The sequence below is a fragment of the Sabethes cyaneus genome, chromosome 3, assembly GCF_943734655.1.
Source record: "Sabethes cyaneus chromosome 3, idSabCyanKW18_F2, whole genome shotgun sequence".
NCBI lineage: Eukaryota > Metazoa > Arthropoda > Insecta > Diptera > Culicidae > Sabethes > Sabethes cyaneus.
In genome coordinates this window covers 72,086,790-72,109,472 of record NC_071355.1, presented here as the reverse complement: position 1 = coordinate 72,109,472, position 22,683 = coordinate 72,086,790, and the positions used below count along the sequence as shown (strand labels likewise).

The window sequence follows — 22,683 nt, the reverse complement described above, 5'->3', positions numbered from 1 at the left end:
GAATTTTACCAATATGGTCGCTGTAAACCAAATCGTTCCGAATAATCTGACAGTAAAACTCTAACTTTTCTGCTCACGGATGTATTTTAAAGCTAACAATGCTGATGAACTGATTTAACCACAGACCTCATAGTCCCTAGACAAGTATTGGCGCTGGCATCGCTGGATATTTGCAGGTTATGTTGTTTTGCTATGTTCTGTACTACAAACGTCAAATTTGATTACATTGAACTCGTGCAGATCAATATTAACCATATACAACGTTGATAGATTGAACACACTTGAAGATTTTTCTTGCAAAAATGGGGCAGGAATACTGAGTAGTAAGCTGCAGACGTGGGTGCTAATTATCTAAGCGGTAAGCGGGTCCAACGGGTCCTTTTACTAGACTAGTGGATTGAGTCCTGAGTCGATGCGAACAAACTGCAAGTATGCTTGCGTATGCTTTCAATTGTCGAGCCTATAGGATAACCTGCACCACAATTTGCAGCAGATTTTTACCGGTTAGCTGATACATACTTTTAAACCCGACACACCACACACTGACTGGGGCAGATTCGGCAACTAATTTAACACAAAAATAAATATCCGAAATGACAATAACTTCGCTGCTTTAGCCACCTATTTCACTGCGATAGCCCGTAACTCTGCGGGCTGCAGATTGTACTTATTCCAACATCCGCAGCTGCTCCCGGCAACTTCAGCGATTTCAAAATGAATATAAAATATATTTAAAAACGGTCGATTGTTTGATAAAAGGGATCCGTTACTGTATCGCAAGCACCGAGCACCGACACCGGGTAGTTGTTTTTTCCTTTTTCTTTTTGGTAAACGTAAACACACTTTTGACACTTGTAGTTCAGAAGTGCTGGCTTCTTGCTGGAAGATGATTTTCCAGGAATACAATGGGAACACTAGCGCCAATACTTGTCTAGAGGTATGAGGTCTGTTGATTTAACTTTTACCAGAACGACAAGCGAAGAGCATTATTAAATTATGGCGGTGGCTGTCAAGCAGCGAAAGCTTAATCGGTTTTATTGCTGCTTTTAGCAGAGCGTGATACAACTACTTGAGCGTATATCCTGATTCTCATAGAGGTTACGAAAACATTCTGAGGAGTGGGTCACTTGGTCAGAAAGCAGTTTTATAGTGGTCATCAGAAAGTTCTGGTGGAGCTCTTAGTTTTATTAGCGGTTTTATGGTCATGAAAACCACTACACGAACATAATAAAACTTGGAATTGTTACTTGGGTTGTCTCGGCACTATAAGATGGCAGCACCATCACGAGACTCGGTAGCGTGGCCCTAGTACAACTACCTATCTAAATGCAAAATACTAAAACAGTCAAGGAAATTCTACTGGGAATATTTGGCATGCACATAGGCGGCGAAATAAGGACATGGAATGGAAGCAGCAGATCGCTAAATTTCATGGGCGGCAACAGGGTGCTGCATGATCAGTTAGAATCCCGAAAGTTTGGCATCGTGACAGTGCAGGAGTGTGGAGGGTCCGAGGCGGCCCAGCCCAATTCTACCAGAGCAGTGGAGTGACCAACAAGTTGGGAACGGCTTTGTAGTAACGGGCAGAATGCAAGATCGCATAATGAATTAAAAGCAATCAACGAGAAAGAAGCGCTCTATGCACGGGACATCCAGATCGTCATCGGGAATATAAACGCCCAGGTCGACAGGGAAGCAATGCATAGATTGGGGATGGAGCCTCATAGCCTGCACACCGACTCGAGCGATAACGGCCAACGTTGCATGAACTTTGCAGCTTCCCGAGGTTTGGTGACCAGAAGCACTTTCTTTCCCGCAAAGATATCCCCAAAGCCACCTGGAGATCACCTAATCAACGAATATTGAACCAAATAATCGATCACATTCTCGTACATCATCAACGTACGCATTCTACATGGTGTGGATATCGACTCGCATCATTGCATATAGTAGCAGTACATGTGCGCCTCCCAGTTGGCTTCAAGGTATGACGCTGGTCTAATAATAGGCTGCTAGAATCAATAAGATCGTAGCAACAGGCCCTGCAATTGTCCTGCACTCTAACAGCTGGCTGCAAGGTCTGTCGTATAAAAACAGAAGGTCTAGTTTCGATAACGGAATGTAGCACCTAGGCTTTGCTTTACATGTGCGCTTTAAACTATCAACGCGATGGTATATACCAATCGCTCGTCGGTTGAACATTTGGCATTTGGGTAACCCACGAGACGGACGTCCATGAGGCCACAAGCGGAATGCTAGGATAAGAAACCTCAGGTGCACGAAATTATTGGTTTGACGGCGAATGCCAACGAGCGGTGGAGAGGAAAACAGAGCTTGGAAAAATTATTTAAGCATTGGACGGAGAATTTGGCCAAGTATCGAAAGGCGCAGAATGAGTTGACCACGACCCTGAAGAGGAAAAATCACCAGAAGGAGGACAGAGATCGGGAAGAGCTAGAACAACTATTCTGGGCTAATGAGACACGCAAGTTCTATGAAAAGGTGAAATAATCTCGTGAAGGGTACACACCGAAGCCTGATATATGTAGGGAGGGGGACGGAAACCTGGTCACAAACGAACGCGAGATGGTCGATAAGTGGAACCAATTCTTCGATAGGCATTCTAATCGCAATATAACAGACGGAGACGGAACTGAAGCTTCCCTAGGAGTGCCTACAAACGATAACAGGGAGAAATCGCTCAGTTGAAGAATAATAGAACCGTCAGAAAAGCCGCCTTACGGCAGAACTCCATAAATATGACCAAGCACCACTAGCAACGGCACTTCACTGGCTTATTGCAAGGATTTGGGAGGATAAGAAGCTACCGGAGGAATGGATGGAAGTAATTACCACGGAACTACGGGGATCAACGCCACCTACAAGGTGCTCTCCCAGATTTTATGACGTCCTAATAGCAAGAGAATTCGTAGGGCAATATCAGGTGGACTTTATAAGGTACCGTGCTACTACGGATCAAATTGTCACGCTCCGACACATCCTCTAGAAATGTTGCCCACGTATCATATTTTTTTCTACATCAGGGAAATAAAAATATTTTTCCTGGACCTATTTCCGTTCTTTATTCAGCTCCAGTTTATACATCTGTAAGTGTCTTCACTGCTGCCCATCAACGTACTCCATCGCGCCCTGACCTAACCACAACTCGAACGGAAGAGGACAGAGATATATGACACAATCAATAACTGTCTAAATGATCCACGTCTTATGTTCACAATTACCACTATAATAGTCATGAACCATTGCCAATAAACGAAACATAACTATGAACAGTATCGCGCCTTCCTGATAGAGTACGCAATCTTGAAAACGTTGTAGGTAATTAGGTTTATGATATACTACGCCATTCCACATGCAGAAAGCCAAAGTCGCATAATACGCAAACGGTAACATCACTGAAACGACGAATTTTGCAAGTTCTGCATATTTTGGTAGACATATCCAAGTTACAATGATCATAATGACGGGATTCAGGAAAGCGTACAAAATTGCTAATTTCCGATACCAGCGTAAATCCATAGTTTGTTCACGTACAGAATCAAGACAACAGAAACCACTTTAGTACAGCTCGTTCGCTACTGCGCTGCTGGGGCTAAAATTTCGTAGATTACAAGGCAGCATAAGATACAGTCGAGCACGAATATTCAGCTAGAGACAATGCATGAAAACAGTTTTTCAGACAAACTGACGCGGTGGATCAAAGCTGCCTTAGAGCGAGTGATGGCTAGGGTTACTCTCGAGTCCATTAAAATCACACGGAGGGTTGCGGCAATGGGATGGAATTTCTTGTATTTTATACAACATCGCTATTGAAGATGTGATCTGGCAAGTGGGCTTCGAAACGAGAGGAACGATCTTCAGCAATAGTATCCAACTCCTAGCCTTTGCAGACTACCTCGACATCATTACTAGAAACCGTGGGACGGCGGAGGCAAACTAAAAACAGATGCTAGAAGGATTGGGTTACAAATCAATGCGTCGAAAACCAAATATAAAGAGTGTCCACGGTTAAATTGCAGCACACTCAAATTGCTCTATCTTTTGAATTTGCATAGAGAAAGTTCAAAGTGCATTGTTTATACTGTATGAGTCTTTTTATCAGGTGCGTAAAGATATGAAAAATGTCGTCGAAAGAACTGCTCGTTTGCGAAAAAGTTCTGCACAAGTACATCGAAAATCAGAATTCGTCACATCGTGCTATCGGTAAAAAGTTGGAATCCCAAATTCTACCTACTGCAAAGTGTAAGTTTGATGTTCCAGAGAACCTCCAAAAACAGAAAATATCGAACTTTGCCAAAAAATTCGTGATTTGGCAAGCAATTTGTTCATGTGGAAAGCGGAGTACACCCTTCGCGACCCCAGGTTCATAAACATAGACAGGTGTGTTTGAGAGAGTGTCTCCAAAAGCGATTTCTTCCTCTTCTGAAGTCTCACAACTGTCCTACGATCATCTGGTAGGATTTGACTTCATGGCATTGTGCGAAGGTCGTGCTGGAGTGGCATAAGGTAAATGTCGATTTCGTGGCGAAAGATTAAAATCCCTCAAATACACCGGTGCTGGGGCCAATCGAGATATACTCGGCTATTATGAAGCAGAATCTTCTGAAACATCCTAAAGTAGTTAAAACAGTTGAAGAAATGAAGAAAGCATGGGCAAATATGCAACTCCGATCCCGACCTCCTCGTGGTACCAGCCGGAATACGAGCAACCTTAGCGGAGATCGGGTAACCAACCCCGGTGGAAACTAAGGTCGTATACCAACCGTGAAGGAGGTATTGTGAGTCTCGGCACTATAAGATGGCAGCCCCATCGCGAGACTCGGTAGTGTTGCCCCAGTACGGCTACACACCTAAATTAAAAAACTTACAAAATTCAAGTAAATTCGGAGCGGAATATTCGGCTTCGACCTAGGCGACGGAACAAGGACGACGAATGGAGACTCGGGACTTGGAACTGCAGATCGCTAAATTTCGCAGGTTGCGAGCGGGTGCTGATTGAACAGCTTGAACCCCGCAAACTCGGCATCGTAGCTCTGCAGGAAATCTGTCGCAAAGGAGAGAAGGTATGGAAGATCCGTGGCGGAAAGGCCCAGTTTTACCAGAGCGGTGGCACTACCAACGAACTGGGAACGGGGTTTGTAGTGTTGGGCGGAATGCAGGATCGCGTGATAGATTGGAAGGCGATCAACGAGAGAATGTGTGTTTTGAGGATAAAGGGCCGTTTCTTCAATTATAGCATAATTAACGTGCACTGCCCGCACGAAGGTAGACCCGACGATGAGAAAGAAGCGTTCTACGCGAGGCTGGAGGAAACGTACGACAGCTGCTCGTCACGGGACATCAAGATCGTCATCGGGGATATGAACGCCCAGGTCGGTAGGGAAGAAATGTATAGACCGGTGGTAGGACCCCATAGCCTGCACACCGACACAAACGATAACGGCCAACGATGTATAAACTTCGCAGCTTCCCGAGGCCTGGTGATCCGAAGCACCTTTTTCCCGCGCAAGGATATCCACAAAACCACCTGGAGATCACCTGACCAACGCACAATGAACCAAATTGACCACGTTCTCATAGAGGTTTTTCTCTAACATCACGAACGTACGCTCCCGACGGGTGCGGATATTGATCATTACCTAGTTGCAGTACATGTACGCCCAAAGCTGTCCACTGTATACCGGACACGTCAAAGCCGCCCTACTCGACTGAACATCAAGCAGCTAGATAACCCGCAAGCCGTCGAGAACTACGCGCGAATACTAAATGAGGCACTGCCTTCTTCCCAGGAGTTAGGTGCTTCAAACCTCGAAGACGGTTGGGGCAGAATATGCTCGGTCATCGGAGATTCGGAGAGACCGCTACCGCGGCACTAGGTATTGAACCTGAACTACACAAAATGATTGCATTGATGGGGAATTCCAACAAGCGGTGGAGGGGAAAAACTGCTTGGAAAAATTATCTAAGTATTGCCCCTAGAGAGAACCTGGCCAAATACCGACGAGTTAGGAACCAATTGACCACGATCCTGAGGAGGACAGAGATCGTGAAGAATTAGAACAACTATTCCAAGCTAATGAGACGCGCAAGTTTTATGAGAAGGCGAACCAAACTCGGAAGGGCTACACACCGAACATGTGTAGGGACGAGGGAGGGCATCTAATCACAAACGAGCGCGAGGTGGTCGACAGAAGCAAGCAGTTCTTCGTTGAACACCACAATGGCGAAGTCGCAGAAGGAAGCGGAATGGAAATTAACCTAGGAGCGCCCATGGAGGATAGTAATGTCCTAACACCTGATCTCCAAGATGCCAAATGAGAAATCAGCCTGCTGAAGACCAATGAAGCCGCTGGGAAAGACCGCCTACATGGCGGAGAAACGCTAGCAAAGGCTCTACACTGGTTTTTTTCGAGGATTTGGGAGGAGGAAAAGCTACCGGAGGAATGGATGGAAGGAGTGGTTTGTCCCATCTACAAAAAGGGTGATCGGCTAGATTGCTGCAACTATTGCGGGATTACGCTGGTAAACGCCGCTTACAAGGTACTCTCCCAGATCCTGTAACGCCGATTGTCACCGATAGCACAAGGTTTCGTAAGGAATTATCAGGCGGGTTTCATGGGGGCTCGCGCAACTACGGACCAAATTTTTACTATCCGGCAGGTCTTGCAGAAATGTCGGGGGTACAACGTGCCCACGCATCACATCTTTATTGATTTCAAAGCAGCATACGATACAGTCGATGGAGACAAGCTATGGCAGATAATGCACGAATACAGTTTTCCGGACAAACTGACGCGACTGATCAGAGCTACATTGGATCGAGTGATGTGTTTCGTACGCATCTCTGGGACACTCTCGAGTCCCTTCGAGACGCGACGAGGGTTGAGACAAGGTGACGGTCTATCCTGCATGCTGTTCAACATCGCTCTTGAGGGGGTGATCCGACGAGCGGGCATCGAAACGAGAGGCACGATTTTTACCAAGGGTAACCAACTTCTAGGCTTTGCAGATGACTTCGATAACATAGCCAGGAACTTTGCGACGGCGGAGGCAATCTACGCCAGACTGAAAGCGGAGTCTAGGAGAATTGGGCTAAAAATAAATGCGTCGAAGACCAAATACATGAAAGAAAAAGGCTCTAAGGAAACAAACGTGCGCCTCCCACGGACGGTAACCGTTGACGGCGACGATCTAGAAGTGGTAGAGGAGTTCGTGTATTTGGGATCGCTGGTGACCGCGGACAACAACACTAGTAAGGAGATCCAGCGGCGCATCCAAGCGGGAAATCGGGCCTACTTTCCCTTTCGTAAAATACTACGATCATGAAGCATACGCCGCTGTACGAAGATAACAATGTACAAAACCCTTATTAGACCGGTAGTTCTTTATGAACTTGAAGCCGTGACGCTGCTCACGGAGGACACACGCGCCTTTGCCGTGTTCGAGCGGAAAGTGCTGCGGACGATATTTGGCGGAGTACAAACTGAAAGCGGAGAGTGGCGGAGGCGTATGAATCACGAGCTACAGGCATTGCTTGGGGAGACTCCCATCGTACATCTAGCGAAAGTTAGCAGGCTACGGTGGGCCGGACACGTCGGAAGCACGCCGGACGACAGTGCGACGAAAATAGTCCTCTTCAACAATCCCACCGGCACCAAGAACAGGGGGGGCTCAACGTGCACGATGGCTCGACCAGGTCGAAAGCGACTTGCGACTTCTGAGACGACTAGGAAATTGGCAACGAGTGGCCCAAGGCCGAGTTGAATGGTAGTTCTTTATGAACTTAAAGCCGTGACGCTGCTCACGGAGGACGAGACGAGTGATTCAAACAGCACGAGCCACCCCGGCTCTATGCTGAAGAAGAAGAAGAAGAAGAAGATGGGCAAATATGCAAACCATGTCGATTTTGAGGTTGTGCAAGATCTTATGGATGGGGTTAAGGCCAAAGTACCGACATTCGGATACGGAAGTGAAATTTAATAAAATAAAAACACTAAAACTAAGTTTGATTGTTTTTTTTATGCCCTGAAAGTTTGATGACAATCGGATAAAAACTCAAGTTTTGCGAATTAATTTTGTGTGTTGCAATTTTACCGTGGACACCCTTTACGGTAGGAAGAGGCTCCAGAGAAAACAACGTTAGCCTCCTACGGACAGTGACTATTGACGGTGATCAACTGAAAGTGGCGGATGAGTTTATATAGGGTAAGGAACGAGTTAAGCAGTGTTACCTATTTTAATCAGTTGAACATAAATGATCCGAAAATGCACTTTTTTATTCATATTTTCCAAATCTTTTGATAGGATCATCTTCACAAATCACTTAACCATACATTTGGTTCACACAAACACAATTTACTGGGTTTCCGACAAGAAATATGATGAATTAAAAATTGTTGTCCAAAAACGTACGTTTTTCAGCTGCTCTTCAGCAATCGCCACCTCGCTACTAACGAATTCATCAAATTTTCAGCACTGATTACAACCACTCTGAAAGTCAAGCACTCAATTGTCACATACCATATTATTCAGTCTCTTTTTACCTTTGTTATACTATAACAAAGGTTTAGGAATTGGTCGAAAAACACGAAATTGATCCGAGGCCCGGAGGGCCGAGCCACATATACCAATCGATAGGGTTCGACGAACTGAGCAATGTCTGTGTGTGTGTGTGTGTGTGTGTATGTGTGTATGTATGTGCGGGGCGCAACTTTTCTATCGTCTGTTTCTCGGAGATGGCTGAACCTATTTGTTCGCAATTACTTTTGTTTGAAAGGTATTATTGCCTAGTATATCACTATTGAATTAGTTCGAGGTCCGACATTTCGTTTAAAAGTTATAAGTAAAAACGTGAAAATTACGTGACACGATTTTCTCCGGAACCAAGTGACCGATTTCAACGATCTTGGTATCGAATGAAAGCTCTTGTTAATGCTAAATTTTTCGGGTAAATTTTATTGAAAACAAACAAGTAGTTTAAAAGTTATCCTTAAAAAACCTGTTTTGACAAGGTAATAATTATCGCCTGTTTCTTAGAGATGGCTAAACCGACTTAGGCGCTTTTAGTCTCATTTGAAAGGTAACATAGCCTAATAGATCACTATTGATTTGTTTTTTGATTGGACGTTTAATTTGAAAATTATAAGCAATTGAATACAACACATTAAAATTTACAATAATTTATAACTATTTCATCTAAGATGATTTATCTAGTTTGAATTATTTTTGCATCAAACTAGAGATTTTAATGCTGCAAATATATCTGCAAAATTTCAGAAGAATTGGTTTTGCCGATCAAAAGATATTAACCCTCCAACACTCGCGCCAACTTTTGTAATACGGTTACTCGCGCGCACAATGGCCCGAAGCCAAAAAGACATGCGCACTAGAGTTTTGACTGGGAAAACTTGGTTTTAGGTTTATCGAACCTTTGGAAGAATTTCTTGAAATTGAAAGTTCTATCGTCTGGTGCAATTTAAATTTTGATTAATCCCCCTAAAAGTGAAATAAAAAAAATGTTTTTCTTCAGTTTCAATATAACACATTGATGTGTTCTGCAAAGTTTTAGAGCATATCATTACAAGAAATTTTGCTGAAGACAGTAACCCTCTATCTCTTCAGCGAAGCTAGAAAAATCTTATTTATTGTATATGAATTAGTGAAATCAGTTTTTCATTTTAGCTCTTTTCGTAATTGTTGTATGACTTTTTCATGTATTACAAAGTTGCACAAATAGTAAAAATACATAATTTTTCTGAATATAGTAAACCTCTACGTTTGCTTGTTTAGGAACTTTAGAACTTTGATTATAAAAAATACCCTAATTTTGACCCCGAATCACTCGACTACCAACAGACGGATACATTTTAAACATTTTACATTATTGCTGATTGTTTTGATGCACATAGACACCATTTTTCCATATGAAGAAACGAGAGAAAATTCCAGTTGGGCCAATTCCGGTACACCTCATATGGATGCTTCATTTCTGTGATGTCAGTTTATGCTGATCTATTTTTTCAACAATTTAAAGTATTAATGCATTGACTAATTATGACATTTTGCTCATAAAAAGTTTATTGAAGAATATACGTTAGTTACACAACGATTTGTAACTTTATAACAATATGGCGTTCGAAAACCTACACGTGTTGTACAAAATATAACAGCGTGAGTAGCCGAAGGTTAATAAAAATTGATGAAATTTATTCTGGAAAACTTTATTGGTGTGAATCAAATAGGCATTACAGGAAATTATGCATAGTTCAAAAATCTATAAACTAGACCTTTACTACGCAATGTATATGTTCAAGAATAATATTTGCTCTTACAACTTACTTTTACTTGCACTTACTCAAATTATTAACAACTTACTTATCTTTATTCAGCACTTTCATGAAAAAAGGATCTATCAAAATGGTGGTCATATTTTGTTCAAATTTTGCAAACTTATTCAATTTTGAAAAATTTTATGTAAAGCAACGCAGTACGTAACGTTAACCAATAGATGAATTATACTCCGAAGACGTGTCGATTTCTATCTCAAATAGCAAGAAAGACCGTATAACAAAGGTTCCTTTCACCACTAGGTGGATTAAATCGGGTTTTTTCTATTATCTAAGGCTTTGTCACTAGCCGAAAGTTTTATTATTTTCTAACAAAACTGAAAACAAATTCTGAATTGATGGAACCTGTTCACCAGTAGCAGCAGCTGCAGCACAACTGATGAACTATCGTGTTGCCAAGATACTGTTTCGGTTCTGGAAATAAGAATTTTTAGTTTGAAATTAACTGAAACCTCCTATGGTGAAAACGTGGTTCAATACTTTTAAGAGAAAAGGATGTTCATAATTCTCAGTGATTTAATGAAGCAACGATGTGTTTCAATGTTATTTGCTTTGACAACACTGTTCTAAAGTTAGATCGTGTGCACTTCTATGTTTGCCTCTTTTGTTCTCCCACCATCCTTATGAACAGCGAGTGAGACGTCAAACTCGCAGTTTCCCATAAGAACACAAGAGAATAAAAGAGACGACGAATACCGTTTGCCGAACGGTGCGGTGAGTGTATGCCCCGATAAACAATTTAGACAGATGGCATTTTACGCATATGCCGATACGCTATGCCGATTACGCATCAGATGCCGATTAGTAGGTCGCGGATAGGAACGCGAACTTACTGAATAGGGGGAAAAGTTCGAGGGATTTTTTAACGGGACGTAAAAAAATTCAGATTTCAGGATTGCTGAAAACAGCACCCTGCGGGTGAAAATGGGTTCGGTGTGTTCAAAATTAGTTCCATCGCCCCAACTTTTAAAGCGAAAAATCATAAGTTTAGCTCAACAATAGTGTCTTCCAATGGTAACAGCTTGAAGAACTAAAGATAGCAAGAAGATTGGTATGCTGATATCCCCCACTTAGTCAACCCATCGCTTGTAATAAGGTAAAACAATCAGTGACCCGCTTAGACTGCTTAAAACTAGTTCTTTACCCTATTTAGGATCTCTGGTAACCGCCGACAATAATACGAGTAAGGAGACTCAACAGCACATTGAAGCTGGAAGTCGGCCCTTCTTTTCCCTCGGCAAGACGCTTCGACGCTACATAAACTACATAAACTACTACGAGCTGCAAGCACTACTTGGAAACATTTTCATCGTAGATCTGGCGAAAGTTAGGAGACTACAGTGGGCCGATCACGTTTCAAGAATGCCAAACGACTGTGCAGTGAAATCCGTTTTCTTCAAGAACCCCACTGGCCCCAAGAATAGAGAGGTCCAACGTGTTAGATGTCTCGACCAGGTTGAAACCAACTTGCGTGTGTCGAGACGCTCAGCGAATTGGCGACGAGCTGTCCAGGACCGAAAGAAAAACTAGATGCCCAGCAAAACCACCCAGACTCTATGTTGCTTGAAGAACTACAAAAATATTGTTTTTAATGTTCAGTTATTTTTTTTGTGAAATGGTTTTCGAATATTTTGACTAACGTATCAATTCTTGATTGCAGAAAAAAAACATTTTAACTACCCAATAGATTAAATCGAGTATCGATTTGCTGCATAGGTATTAAAATATTAAAGAGGGAGAGGTGCCACTGTACGAGCGTTTACTCAAGCAGCATGTGTTTTTCGAAATTGAATGTGAGGACAGCTTGAGCCGATTTTGGTTCAAAACGAGTATAGTTGACTGCAACCGCTGTGATAACAACTGAGATGCAATAAACAATATCTTCGCATCCAAAACAGTGCTCTACAAATTGTTGACAATTTATTACACTTTCAGCTGAATTAACGCTAAAGGTTTGTTCTTTTAAAACAGTGTGACTTTATAAAAAGTGCAGAAAAAGTTCTCAAATTGGATGTAAGTATGTTTTATATAAACTGTGCTTTGAACATTTGATACTTGAAAATCGACATTTGAAATCGAAAAATTTGTAAATGTATCACATATAAATCAACAAATCAGTTATTTACTCACTTCGGTTCATACTTGATGAGTGACCGGCGAAGGGCATTCCGTTCGATCGTCCTTCGAATGGTGTCCGTTTCCGTCCCGCAGGAACCACCCGGGCTGCCGGTCGTTACCGAACCGCCACCGGCGGCCGGATTGATGTTACTGCTACTGCTATTGCTGGTGATACTGTGCTGGTGGACCAGGGCGGGTTTTTTCGAGTCATCAAAAGCCTTCAGTGCCTCCTGCGTTAGTGCCGTTGGGTTACCGGCCGTGCTGGCGCTGGTCGTGTTCACTGCCGCCATCTGTACGCCCGTTGCCATGGTGGTGGTGGCCGTGGCCACCGTCATCACCGTCGCACAACCGGCCGACGAAAGCAACGGACTGATTGCTGAACTCGGAAACAGCTGCCGAACGGCCGAATTCGGTCGGAGCGCATTGTGGAACAGACTGGACGAGTGCCGCTTCAGCGTATCCGACATATAGTTAATAGGCTTTCCGGTGCCCATTTCACCTTCGCCGAGACCGGACTGAACCTCTCCGTCGCAGCAGGCCTCCCGGATGGTGGACTCCTCGGTGAACCGAACCGACCGTTTCGAGCTGGTTTCCTCGTCCGATGTCACGTTCGTTGAATCGTCATGCTGCAGAAAAAAAGAAGTAGAAGAGAGAAACGGAAGACAGAAACGGAAGCAAGCGGTAAAATTGATTAGTATTCGAGTGCCTTCGGTTGGAAAATCCTGTCTATTGGGAGAGAATTCCAATAATATTGCTACTTTCATTAGATGCTCTTTAATCAATCGCTGAGCTCTGCAGTTCAGACCCCCCGACCCAGTCCAGCTCAGAAAGTGCTCGGGTACTTATCTATCCTTCGTGCTTCAACGTACCTCCTAGTTGCAACATCATTTGCTTCGTTTCTTCAGAACGGTAGATCAAAAGGAAGATTTTTCGAATGCTCATTTTTGCCGATTAAAATATTAAGTCAGAATCTGAAGCTAATAAACAGGATTACCGTAGCTCTAGGGAAACCTTGACGGAGCAATCGTTATTTTTGATTGATGAAAATAACAAACATAAATCGAAGCATCGCTTTCAGGGCCGGATTACTAGCTTAAGCTATAATACAGTACCGAAGGAAATTGTTTTCACAATAAATAACTCTCTCTTTCCTGAACAATATCCGATGGAAACGAAAAGTTTCTATCCTGTGGTTGACAATCCAGTGTCACAGCTTAGTTGAGTTTCCTTGGTTTGGAAACATTGCATTTTGGCACCGGAAACTGTGATTTGATAATCTATAAGATTTACTTTTTTGCTGAACAAATTAGTTTAGTGTGTTTACACTTGATACAAACAATTTAGTGTGTTTACACTTGATAATAATGATAGAAAAAATAGTCTACTTTCAAAACGTGCATTGTAGTGTGCTTCAGAAAATATGATGCGGCGCTATCCCTCCTCGAGTTTCTCCAATGGCTATAAACCATGATCATTGCAATAGTGCAAACCCTTGCTTTTGAGCAGAGCAAAGCTCATAAATTTCGCAGCTGGATAATAAAATTAACAGTTATTCTAAAACTGCATACTGGCTGGCCGTGACAATAAATCAAAGCCTTTTATTTTTAAACCAATAGGTAATAAATGTAGCGGAAAGCACCCAATTTCGATAAGATACTGTAAACAAAAAAAAACTCACCTGTGCCGGTGGTTGATTCTGCTGCTGCGCGTGCTGATGAAGATGGGCCTGCTGGTGTTGCTGTTGTTGTTGTTGCTGATGCTGCTGTTGCTGCTGCTGTTGCTGTTCATTTTTCCACAGTTTTCCACCCTTGAGGATGCCACTGATTGCCTGTGCCGTACTAAGCGGTTTGTGTTTTCCCAGTTCGTAGTGGTTGTTCGCCAGGGCTGAGGATTGATCCGCCGGCCCAGTTTTTGCAGTCGCCGATTTTTGTTGCATTGCTCGAAGGTCGTTGTTGTTGCTGAGGCTATTGCTGCTACCGGTGTGGGCGGCCGAGGCAGGCACCGCCGTCGATCCAGTCTCGTTGCTCGATGTCACTGTAACGATAGCAATTGAAGCAGCCGCCGTCGTTGTCGGCGGCGGCGGCGGCGGAGGTTCCGTATCAGTTTGGGTCTTTTGGATGATCCGCCGTTCGGTGACGGTTGTCATCGTGATGGTTTCGACTATGTAACGCTGCGGACTCGGTTGCACCGGAAGCGTTCCCCCGGCCGACGGTGCCGAGCCAGACCCGGCTGACTGACTTATGCTGTCATCATCGCCTGCGGTAGGTCGGCGGATAGGCGGATAAAACCACCGCGGTTGGTTAGGTTGTTAGATGTGCGATTTTCCATAATCCAGCATTTTAATGCACCCAAATGCACATACACACACAGAGCCACAACCGATGGAGGACATGAGTTAACGGTTTTCGCATGTGTCAGACATTTTTTTGGTGCGGTATGGAAACGTGTTGTTGAATTGGTTAATGTTTTTAGCAGTTTGACCGCCACAATGCAGGTTATGCAAATACAGAGTAGAGAAGAGGTATAATCAGTTATTTGGATGGGTGATTTGTTCCCCGTTGGCATTGAAACCGATTAGATTCTATTGTTGAAGAATTTGGCACTAATTAACTAGCCACTAACGTGCGGGTGTGTGTATTCTGGGAAAGCATTCCAAATTTCCACCTGGCGAAATACGGATTTCGTGCACTAAAAGCGATTTATGAAATGGGACGTGCTGTGATCTGTGGCAGTAATGTAAGTGCAAATGAATGCGCTGCATATGTGATAGATGGGAATTTGCATTCGAAACGGACAGAAGCTTCCGTGTGGAAATGTTTACAGTGTTTGAACGAGGTGCAGTACAGCGGATAATTGTCTGACTAGTTTACACCTGCTAGCTACTGACTGAGTGGAGAATTTACATTTCAGGAAGGGATGAATTTACATGGCTTCTAACAAAGTTCAACGATCAAGAACGAATGTGAACTCTGGTATTATTGGCCGAATAATTTGACACCTTCGCAACAATGCAGTCTGCACTTTGGTTGTTGCGTTACATAGAGAGTTACAATTCCAGGTGAAGTGAAATTTCTAAATATCGGTCGAGATCAAGTCCTACTGTTATGATAGTAATCGCAGGTGGGCATCAAAATGAGTGCACAAGTTTGGGCTGAAGGGTCTTAGAATTTCATGAAATTGCGTAAGCATGTTGTCTACCCAGTCAGCAATATGAGTTTTATTGCACTCTTATGTTTTGATAGCCAATTGTGTTCATAAGAGTATAATGAAACTCAAATAGTTGCTTGGGTGTGAAACTATTAACGAAAACAATATTCGAAAATTCGAGCTCTCCTCAATTTTCCCAAGGAAACTTTTCGATTTTCACGGCCTTTCCGATTTATTTACGGCATTTTCTTTCCGATTCATTTACGACAAAATCAGATGAAAATGGCCCAAATAGAGTACGCGTAACACGTGTCCATATATCTATCTATCTATTAGAGATGGTCGGATATGAAAATTTGAATACCCGAACCCGACCCGTACCCGATCAAAAAAAAAAATTTAAAACCCGTACCCGACCCGAACTCACAAGTTTATTATTTTTGATACCCGAACCCGACCGCAACCCGACGGGCCCGGGTACCCGACCATCTTTAGTGCTAAATGTGGTCAATAGGGATACCCGACTCGACCCGTACCCGGTTTCAAAAACAAAAATTAAGAACCCGTACCTGACCCGAACCCGCAAATTATTTTTTATCAATATCCGAACCCGACCCAAACCCGGCGGGTACGGGTACGGGTGCGGGTTCCGGGCAAATTTTCCGCTACCCGACCATCTCTACTATCTATTTATCTATTTATCTATATATATAAAAGTGAGCATGAGTATGTTTGTATGTTCCGCCATAATTCCAGAACGCTTTGACCGATCTCCACCAAACTTGGCACACATGTTCCTTGATACAAGAGAATCAGCACTGGGGGGTTGACAAAAAGGGGAGGGGGGTTCGTAACAGGGGGAGAGACCCTAACTCCGAAATGCTTGGACGGTTATTCATCAAACTTGGCACAATCGTTCCTTGGCATAAGAGAATCAGCACGAGGGAGGGAGGTTCCCTGATAGGAGGAAGGGTCCCTAATATGGGGGAGGCCATAACTCCGAAACGCCTTGACCGTTCTTTATCAAACTTGGCACACATGTTCCTTGACATCAGGGAAATAGCACGGTTGACAAAGAGGGGAGGGAAACTAATAGGGGGGAGACCATAACTCCGAAATAAAAGGGGGGGTCGTAACAGGGGGGAGGCCATAACTCCGAAATGCCTGGACGGTTATTCATCAAACTTGGCACACATGCTCTTTGACATAAGAGAATCAGCACTGGGGGGTTAGCAAAAACGATGGGGGAGGGTCCCTAATAGGGGGGAGCCCATCACTCCGATACGTCTTGGCCGTTCTTTATCAAAGTTGGCTCACATGTTCTTTGACATCTGGGAATCAGCACCGGGAGTTGACAAAGGGGGTGGACTAATAGGGGGGAGACGATAGCTCCGAAACGCCTTGACCGTTCTTTATCAAACTTTTATACATGTTCCTTAATATAAGAGAATCAGAACTGAAGGGGTAGGCAAAAGAGGTGGGGGAGTAACAGGGGGAAGACTCCGAAATGTTTGGACGGCTCTTCCTCATGTGATGATGAGACAAAAGAAGGAGCTGATAACAGGAGGTTGCTGACAGGAAGAGGGAGAAACGCTCACATGACTGTAACAATTTATCCGTACAACAGAAAAAATCAAAATACAAAACACTAAACTGCAATGCTTGCAGCTGTAGATTTGTCTAGTGTAATTATGCACCGAATCAAAGAGACCCGTATGATAAGTGTTGTGTTCGATCACTATAGTAAGTTATTAGGCCGTATGAATAAAACAGTTTACTTTGCTTTTCCCGTTTAGATTGTATGGGAGCATTTACTCTAACTCTTTTATTCATACGGCCTATTATTAGTGGTTTTTATTGAAATGTGAAGTTGACACTGCCTTCTGTCAGTTCCAGATACAGCATGTAGTATACAGTCGTCCAATTCTCCAAGACCAGTATTTTGAAGTGCCTTTCAGTAATGATGAGCGAGAAAATTTGTTTTTATTTTGCTTCAAACCCGCTCTACGGGAAGCGTCTTGCACCTCAAAAGGCAAATTTAACAAGGTAAGTTTAACATTTCGTGAAAATGAGTTATGGTATAAGTTAATTTAAAACAAAACTTATTTTAGTGAATGGCAACATGAAGCAAAAAGTTCCATCTGAGACCAATGGTAAACCAGCAATAGAACCTGGAGGATGAAAAGCGCAACGCAAAGCGCATTATTTTCGTTCCAAACATTTCTTCCCATCAAAATTTTGTGAATGTAAAGTTTGCGATTTCAAGAGCGTACGGTCAAGTTTTACTTCCGCGTAACTTTCAAACTCCGTTGTATCGTCATATTTAGCATAGCTTTAGACCAAACTTCAAGGGATCAGCCATCGATCAAAACTAATATACTATAAGGTATTTCAGCGTGATATTGACATCTATACCTATAAAAATGGATTTCTGTCTGTCTGTCCTGTGTTCCTTATAGAATCAAAAACTACTGAACCAATCGGCGTGAAAATTTGCATGTAGAGGTTTTTGGGGCCAGGAAAGGTTTTAGTGATGGTTAGAGACCCCTCCCCCCACTAAGAGGGGGGGGCTCCCATACAAATGAAACACAAATTTCTGCATAACTCGAGAACTAATCAAGCAAATAGAACCAAATTTGGCATGTGGGTGTTTTCGGTGACAAGAATTTATTCTAGGGTAATTTGAGACCCCTCCCCTCTTTATAAGGGGAATTATAACTCCTCTCCCCTTTAAGAGGGGGGGTTTCCATACAAATTTCCTCATAACTCGAGAACTAATCAAGCAAATGGAACCAAATTTGGCATGTGAAAGTTTTCGAGGGCAAGAAAATTTTCTATGTTGAATTAGGACCCCTCCTCACTTTAAGAGGGGGGGCTCATGTACAAATGAAATACCAATTTCCTCATAACTCGAGAACTAATCAAGCAAATGGAACCAAATTTGGCATGTGTGTGTTTTTGGAGACAAAATTTTTTTCTATGATGAATTGGGACCCCTCCCCACTTTAAGTGGGGGGGGGGGGCTCCTATACAAACGAAATACAAATTTCCTTATAACTCGAGAGCTAATCCAGCAAATGGAACCAAATTTGGCATGTAGGTGTTTTTGGAGGCAAGAATTTTTTCTATGATGAATAAGAACCTCTCCCCACTTTAGGAGGGGGGGCTCCTATACAAATGAAATACAAATTTCCTCATAACTCGAGAACTAATCAAGCAAATAGAACCAAATTTGGCATGTGGGTGTTTTCGGTGACAAGAATTTATTCTATGGTAAATTGAGACCCCTCCCTCTTTATAAGGGGAATTGTAACTCCTCTCCCCTTTAAGAGGGGGGGCTTCCATACAAATTTCCTCATAACTCGAGAACTAATCAAGCAAATGGAACCAAATTTGGCATGTGAAGGTTTTCGAGGGCAGGAAAATTTTCTACGGTGAATTAGGACCCCTCCCCACTCTAAGAGGGGGGGCTCCTATACAAATGAAATACAAATTTCCTCCTAACTCGAGAACTAATCAAGCAATAGAACAACATTTGGCATGTGGGTGTTTTTTTTGGTGACAAGAATTTATTCTATGGTGAATTGAGACCGCTCCCCTCTTTGTAAGAGGAATTATAACTCCTCTCCCCTTTAAGAAGGGAGGCTTCCATACAAATTTCCTCATAACTCGAGAACTAATCAAGCAAATGCAACCAAATTTGGCATGTGAAGGTTTTCGAGAGCAAGAAAATTTTCTATGGTGAATTAGGACCCCTCCCCACTTTAAGAGGAGGGGCTCCTGTACAAATGAAATACAAATTTCCTCATAACTCGAGAACTAATCAAGCGAATTGAACCAAATTTGGCATATGTGTGTTTTTGGAGACAATTTTTTTTTTCAATGATGAACTGGGACCCCTTCCCACTTTAGGAGGGGGGGTCCTATACAAACGAAATACAAATTTCCTCATAACTCGAGAACTAATCCAGCAAATGGAACCAAATTTGGCGTGTAGGTGTTTTTGGAGGCAAGAATTTTTTCTGTGATGAATTAGGACCTCTTCCCACATTAGGAGAGGGGGCTCCAATACAAATGAAATACAAATTTCCCCATAACTCGAGAACTAATCAAGAAAATAGAACCAAATTCGGCATGTGGAGGTTTTTGGAGGCAAAAATATTTTCTACGGTGAATTAGGATCCTTCCACACTTCAAGAGGGGGGGCTTCTACACAAATGAAATACAAATTTCCTCATAATTCGAGAACTAATCAAGTAAATGGAACCATATTTGGCATGTGGGTGTTTTTGGAGGCAACCATTTTTCCCATTATGAATTAGGACTTCTTACCTTTTTAGGAGGGGGGGGCTCCCATTCAAACGAAATACAAATTTGCTCATAACTTTAGAACTAATCAAGCAAATGGAACCAAATTTGGCATGTGAGAGTTTTAGATGGCAGAATTTTTTTTCTGTGGTGTATTACGACCCCTTTCCCTTTTAAGAGGGTGGGCTCCCATACAAATGAAATACAAATTTCCTTATAATTTGAGTACTAATCAAGCAAATGGAACCAAATTTAGCATGTAGGAGATTTTTGAGTCTTGAATTTATTTTATGATAGTTAGAGACCTCTCACCCCTGTGGTAGGGGGATATGGACTCTCATACAAATAAAACAGAAATTTTTGCGAAACTCAAAAACTAATCCAACTCGAGAAATTCGAGACTCTTCCATAAAACATTAATCAATAACAAGACCAGAAAAACTATCTATAGTAACACTAGATCATTCAGGACGAGCCGGTCGCGAGTGTTGCCGGTGACCCGCCGTCGGAAGCGCCGCCCACTGGGGGGCTTGCAAAACTCGAGATAGTGACAAAGATCATCCGAGATTCATGATTTATGTACAACACAGGTTAATTTGTGGCAATACGAAGTTTGTCGGGTCAGCTAGTATAATATAAATTGAAATTTTGTTTCCTCACTAGGTTTATTTCCAACGCAGTGTGTATAGTACTGAGTCCCTGTATGTGTATTGTGGAGAATACACCAACTACACCATGGCTAACATTTAAATAGCAGGTTCGAATACCTTGTTTGCTCTGCGGTCTAAGAAAGATTCATCCTGTTGATTCACAACCTTATGAAACAGTGGAAAAACATGCACGTGTCAGCTCTTTCACGAATATTTCAGTTAGAGTATCCTAACGCCTGTAACCAGCAAAATGATGTTGTTGGTACTAGTTGGTCTTAGTGAATTGCTTGATCTTTCGTGATTTTTGGAAGAAGATGACGATGAATTGACTATCGAACATCTCGATTAAATTCGTTACATCAGTGTTGTATGTATTACATGATATTATTTTCGACAACATATTGTTAGTTTACCTTCGATTAAGTTTGTAATTGTTTTCTCTAAAGTATGTATATTTAAGTATGATCTATAACAGGTTTCGATTCAGTTGGTGTTTATAGAACCTTCTATGTCGATTATAGGTGCTCCCAAGGTGAGTTAAAATAGGTGATCTAGTTTTCAGTTTGTAGAACAGAAGTGCGCGGAACGATTGGTTAGCAACCATCGACGTTGTTTATACATTCAACAGTTTCCACTTTGAAAATTTCAGTGGTCGTCAAGGGTAAGCCAGCGGGGGTGAAAAACAAATTTGAACATCAGAAAACCTCTCTTGACTAACCTTGGGTGCTCCGTGTTTTTTTATTTTCCCCTAAATAAACAATCTGTTCCGTGATCGTCATAAGGGGGGCCGGTTACCAACGGGACTGTGATATTATTATGCAATAGACGAAGAACACGTGTTGCTAAATGCACACCACCGCCAGCGGCGGTGGCTGCAAACTGACTGAACTTCCAGGAATTAATACATTCTCGGATGCTGCAAGCTTCCGTGCTGTACAGCCCTCCTACTACTACGCTGAATCCAAGAACCGGGGACTCAGGAGCTGAATGTATCTTGCTAAACGGCTGTGATTCGCCCACACCGGCATAGCTCCGCTGGGGGAATTGATTGCTAAGCGGCTGCGAAGTCACCCACACCGGCATAGCTGAAGCGTAAATGTCCGATAACGATTGCACATATCTATATATTATATGTCAGTTCGCAGCCACCGCCGCTGGCGGTGGTGTGCATATAGCAACACTTGTTCGTCATTGCATAATAATATCACAGTCCCGTTGGTAACCGGCCCCCCTAACGACGATCACGGAACATTGGTGCCGTGACCAGGATTTGTCCTGGCACTGACAACGTTTTACCAACGGGACTTCAGTTTTATCGATCGTGTTATCGGTCCACAGTCACACGTGATATTTTCGGTAGTAGGATAGTGACTTGAACAGTAACAGTTTACTAACGGGACATCAAATCCATCGACCGTGTTGCTGCATTGCTACAAGAGTGTATTACATTTGGCATTCACGTAGTGGGATGATGCTGCTGAACCTTGCTGTGCTCGTCGTACCAGAGGAAGTACGGCATATCGATAGTCGAAATAGGATTTCATTCACTACGCTTCAGCTAGGCCGGTGTGGGTGACTTCGCAGCCGCTTAGCAACAAATCCCCGAGCGGAGCTATGCCGGTGTGGGCGAATCACAGCCGCTTAGTAAAATACATTCAGCTTCTGAATCCCCGGTTTTGGATTCAGCTAGTAGTAGGAGGGCTGTACAGCACCGAAGCTTGCAGCATCCGAGGGTGTATTCTTATCAGCAAGTGCTTGGTTGCGGTTAGAAGTTTCGTCTGGGTCGTTCGCCAGAAGGAAGCTAACTCGCTGACACTTGACGTTCATCCATTTCGTTTCATCGGTACATCGTAGAACAATTCATGTGTGATAAAATCCGGCCACCAAGCGCCAATTTGTGAGGACGCCAGGTCCAGTTGTTATGATCCGGCCAATCAGCGCCAATTTGTGAGGACGCCAGGTCCAGTTGTGATAATCCGGCCATCCAGCGCCAATTCGTTTTTGATGATCCAGCCACTCGGCTCCATGTTGGGAGGACACCAGGTCCAGATACGTGAGAAAAAAAAAAAAAAAAAAAAACAATGTTCCGGATC

At 43.0% G+C, this 22,683-nt stretch overlaps 1 protein-coding gene across 1 annotated transcript in view; it reads right to left on the bottom strand.

The window, feature by feature from the left end:
• Positions 1-22,683, bottom strand: part of LOC128739710 (uncharacterized) — a 176,506-nt gene that overhangs the window by 21,891 nt on the left and 131,932 nt on the right. The window contains exons 5-6 of the mRNA XM_053835208.1: positions 14,164-14,741; positions 12,498-13,111 (exon numbers count right to left, since the gene is read on the bottom strand). Coding sequence (XP_053691183.1) covers positions 12,498-13,111; positions 14,164-14,741 — 1,192 coding nt within the window. The remainder of the gene's footprint in view (positions 1-12,497; positions 13,112-14,163; positions 14,742-22,683) is intronic.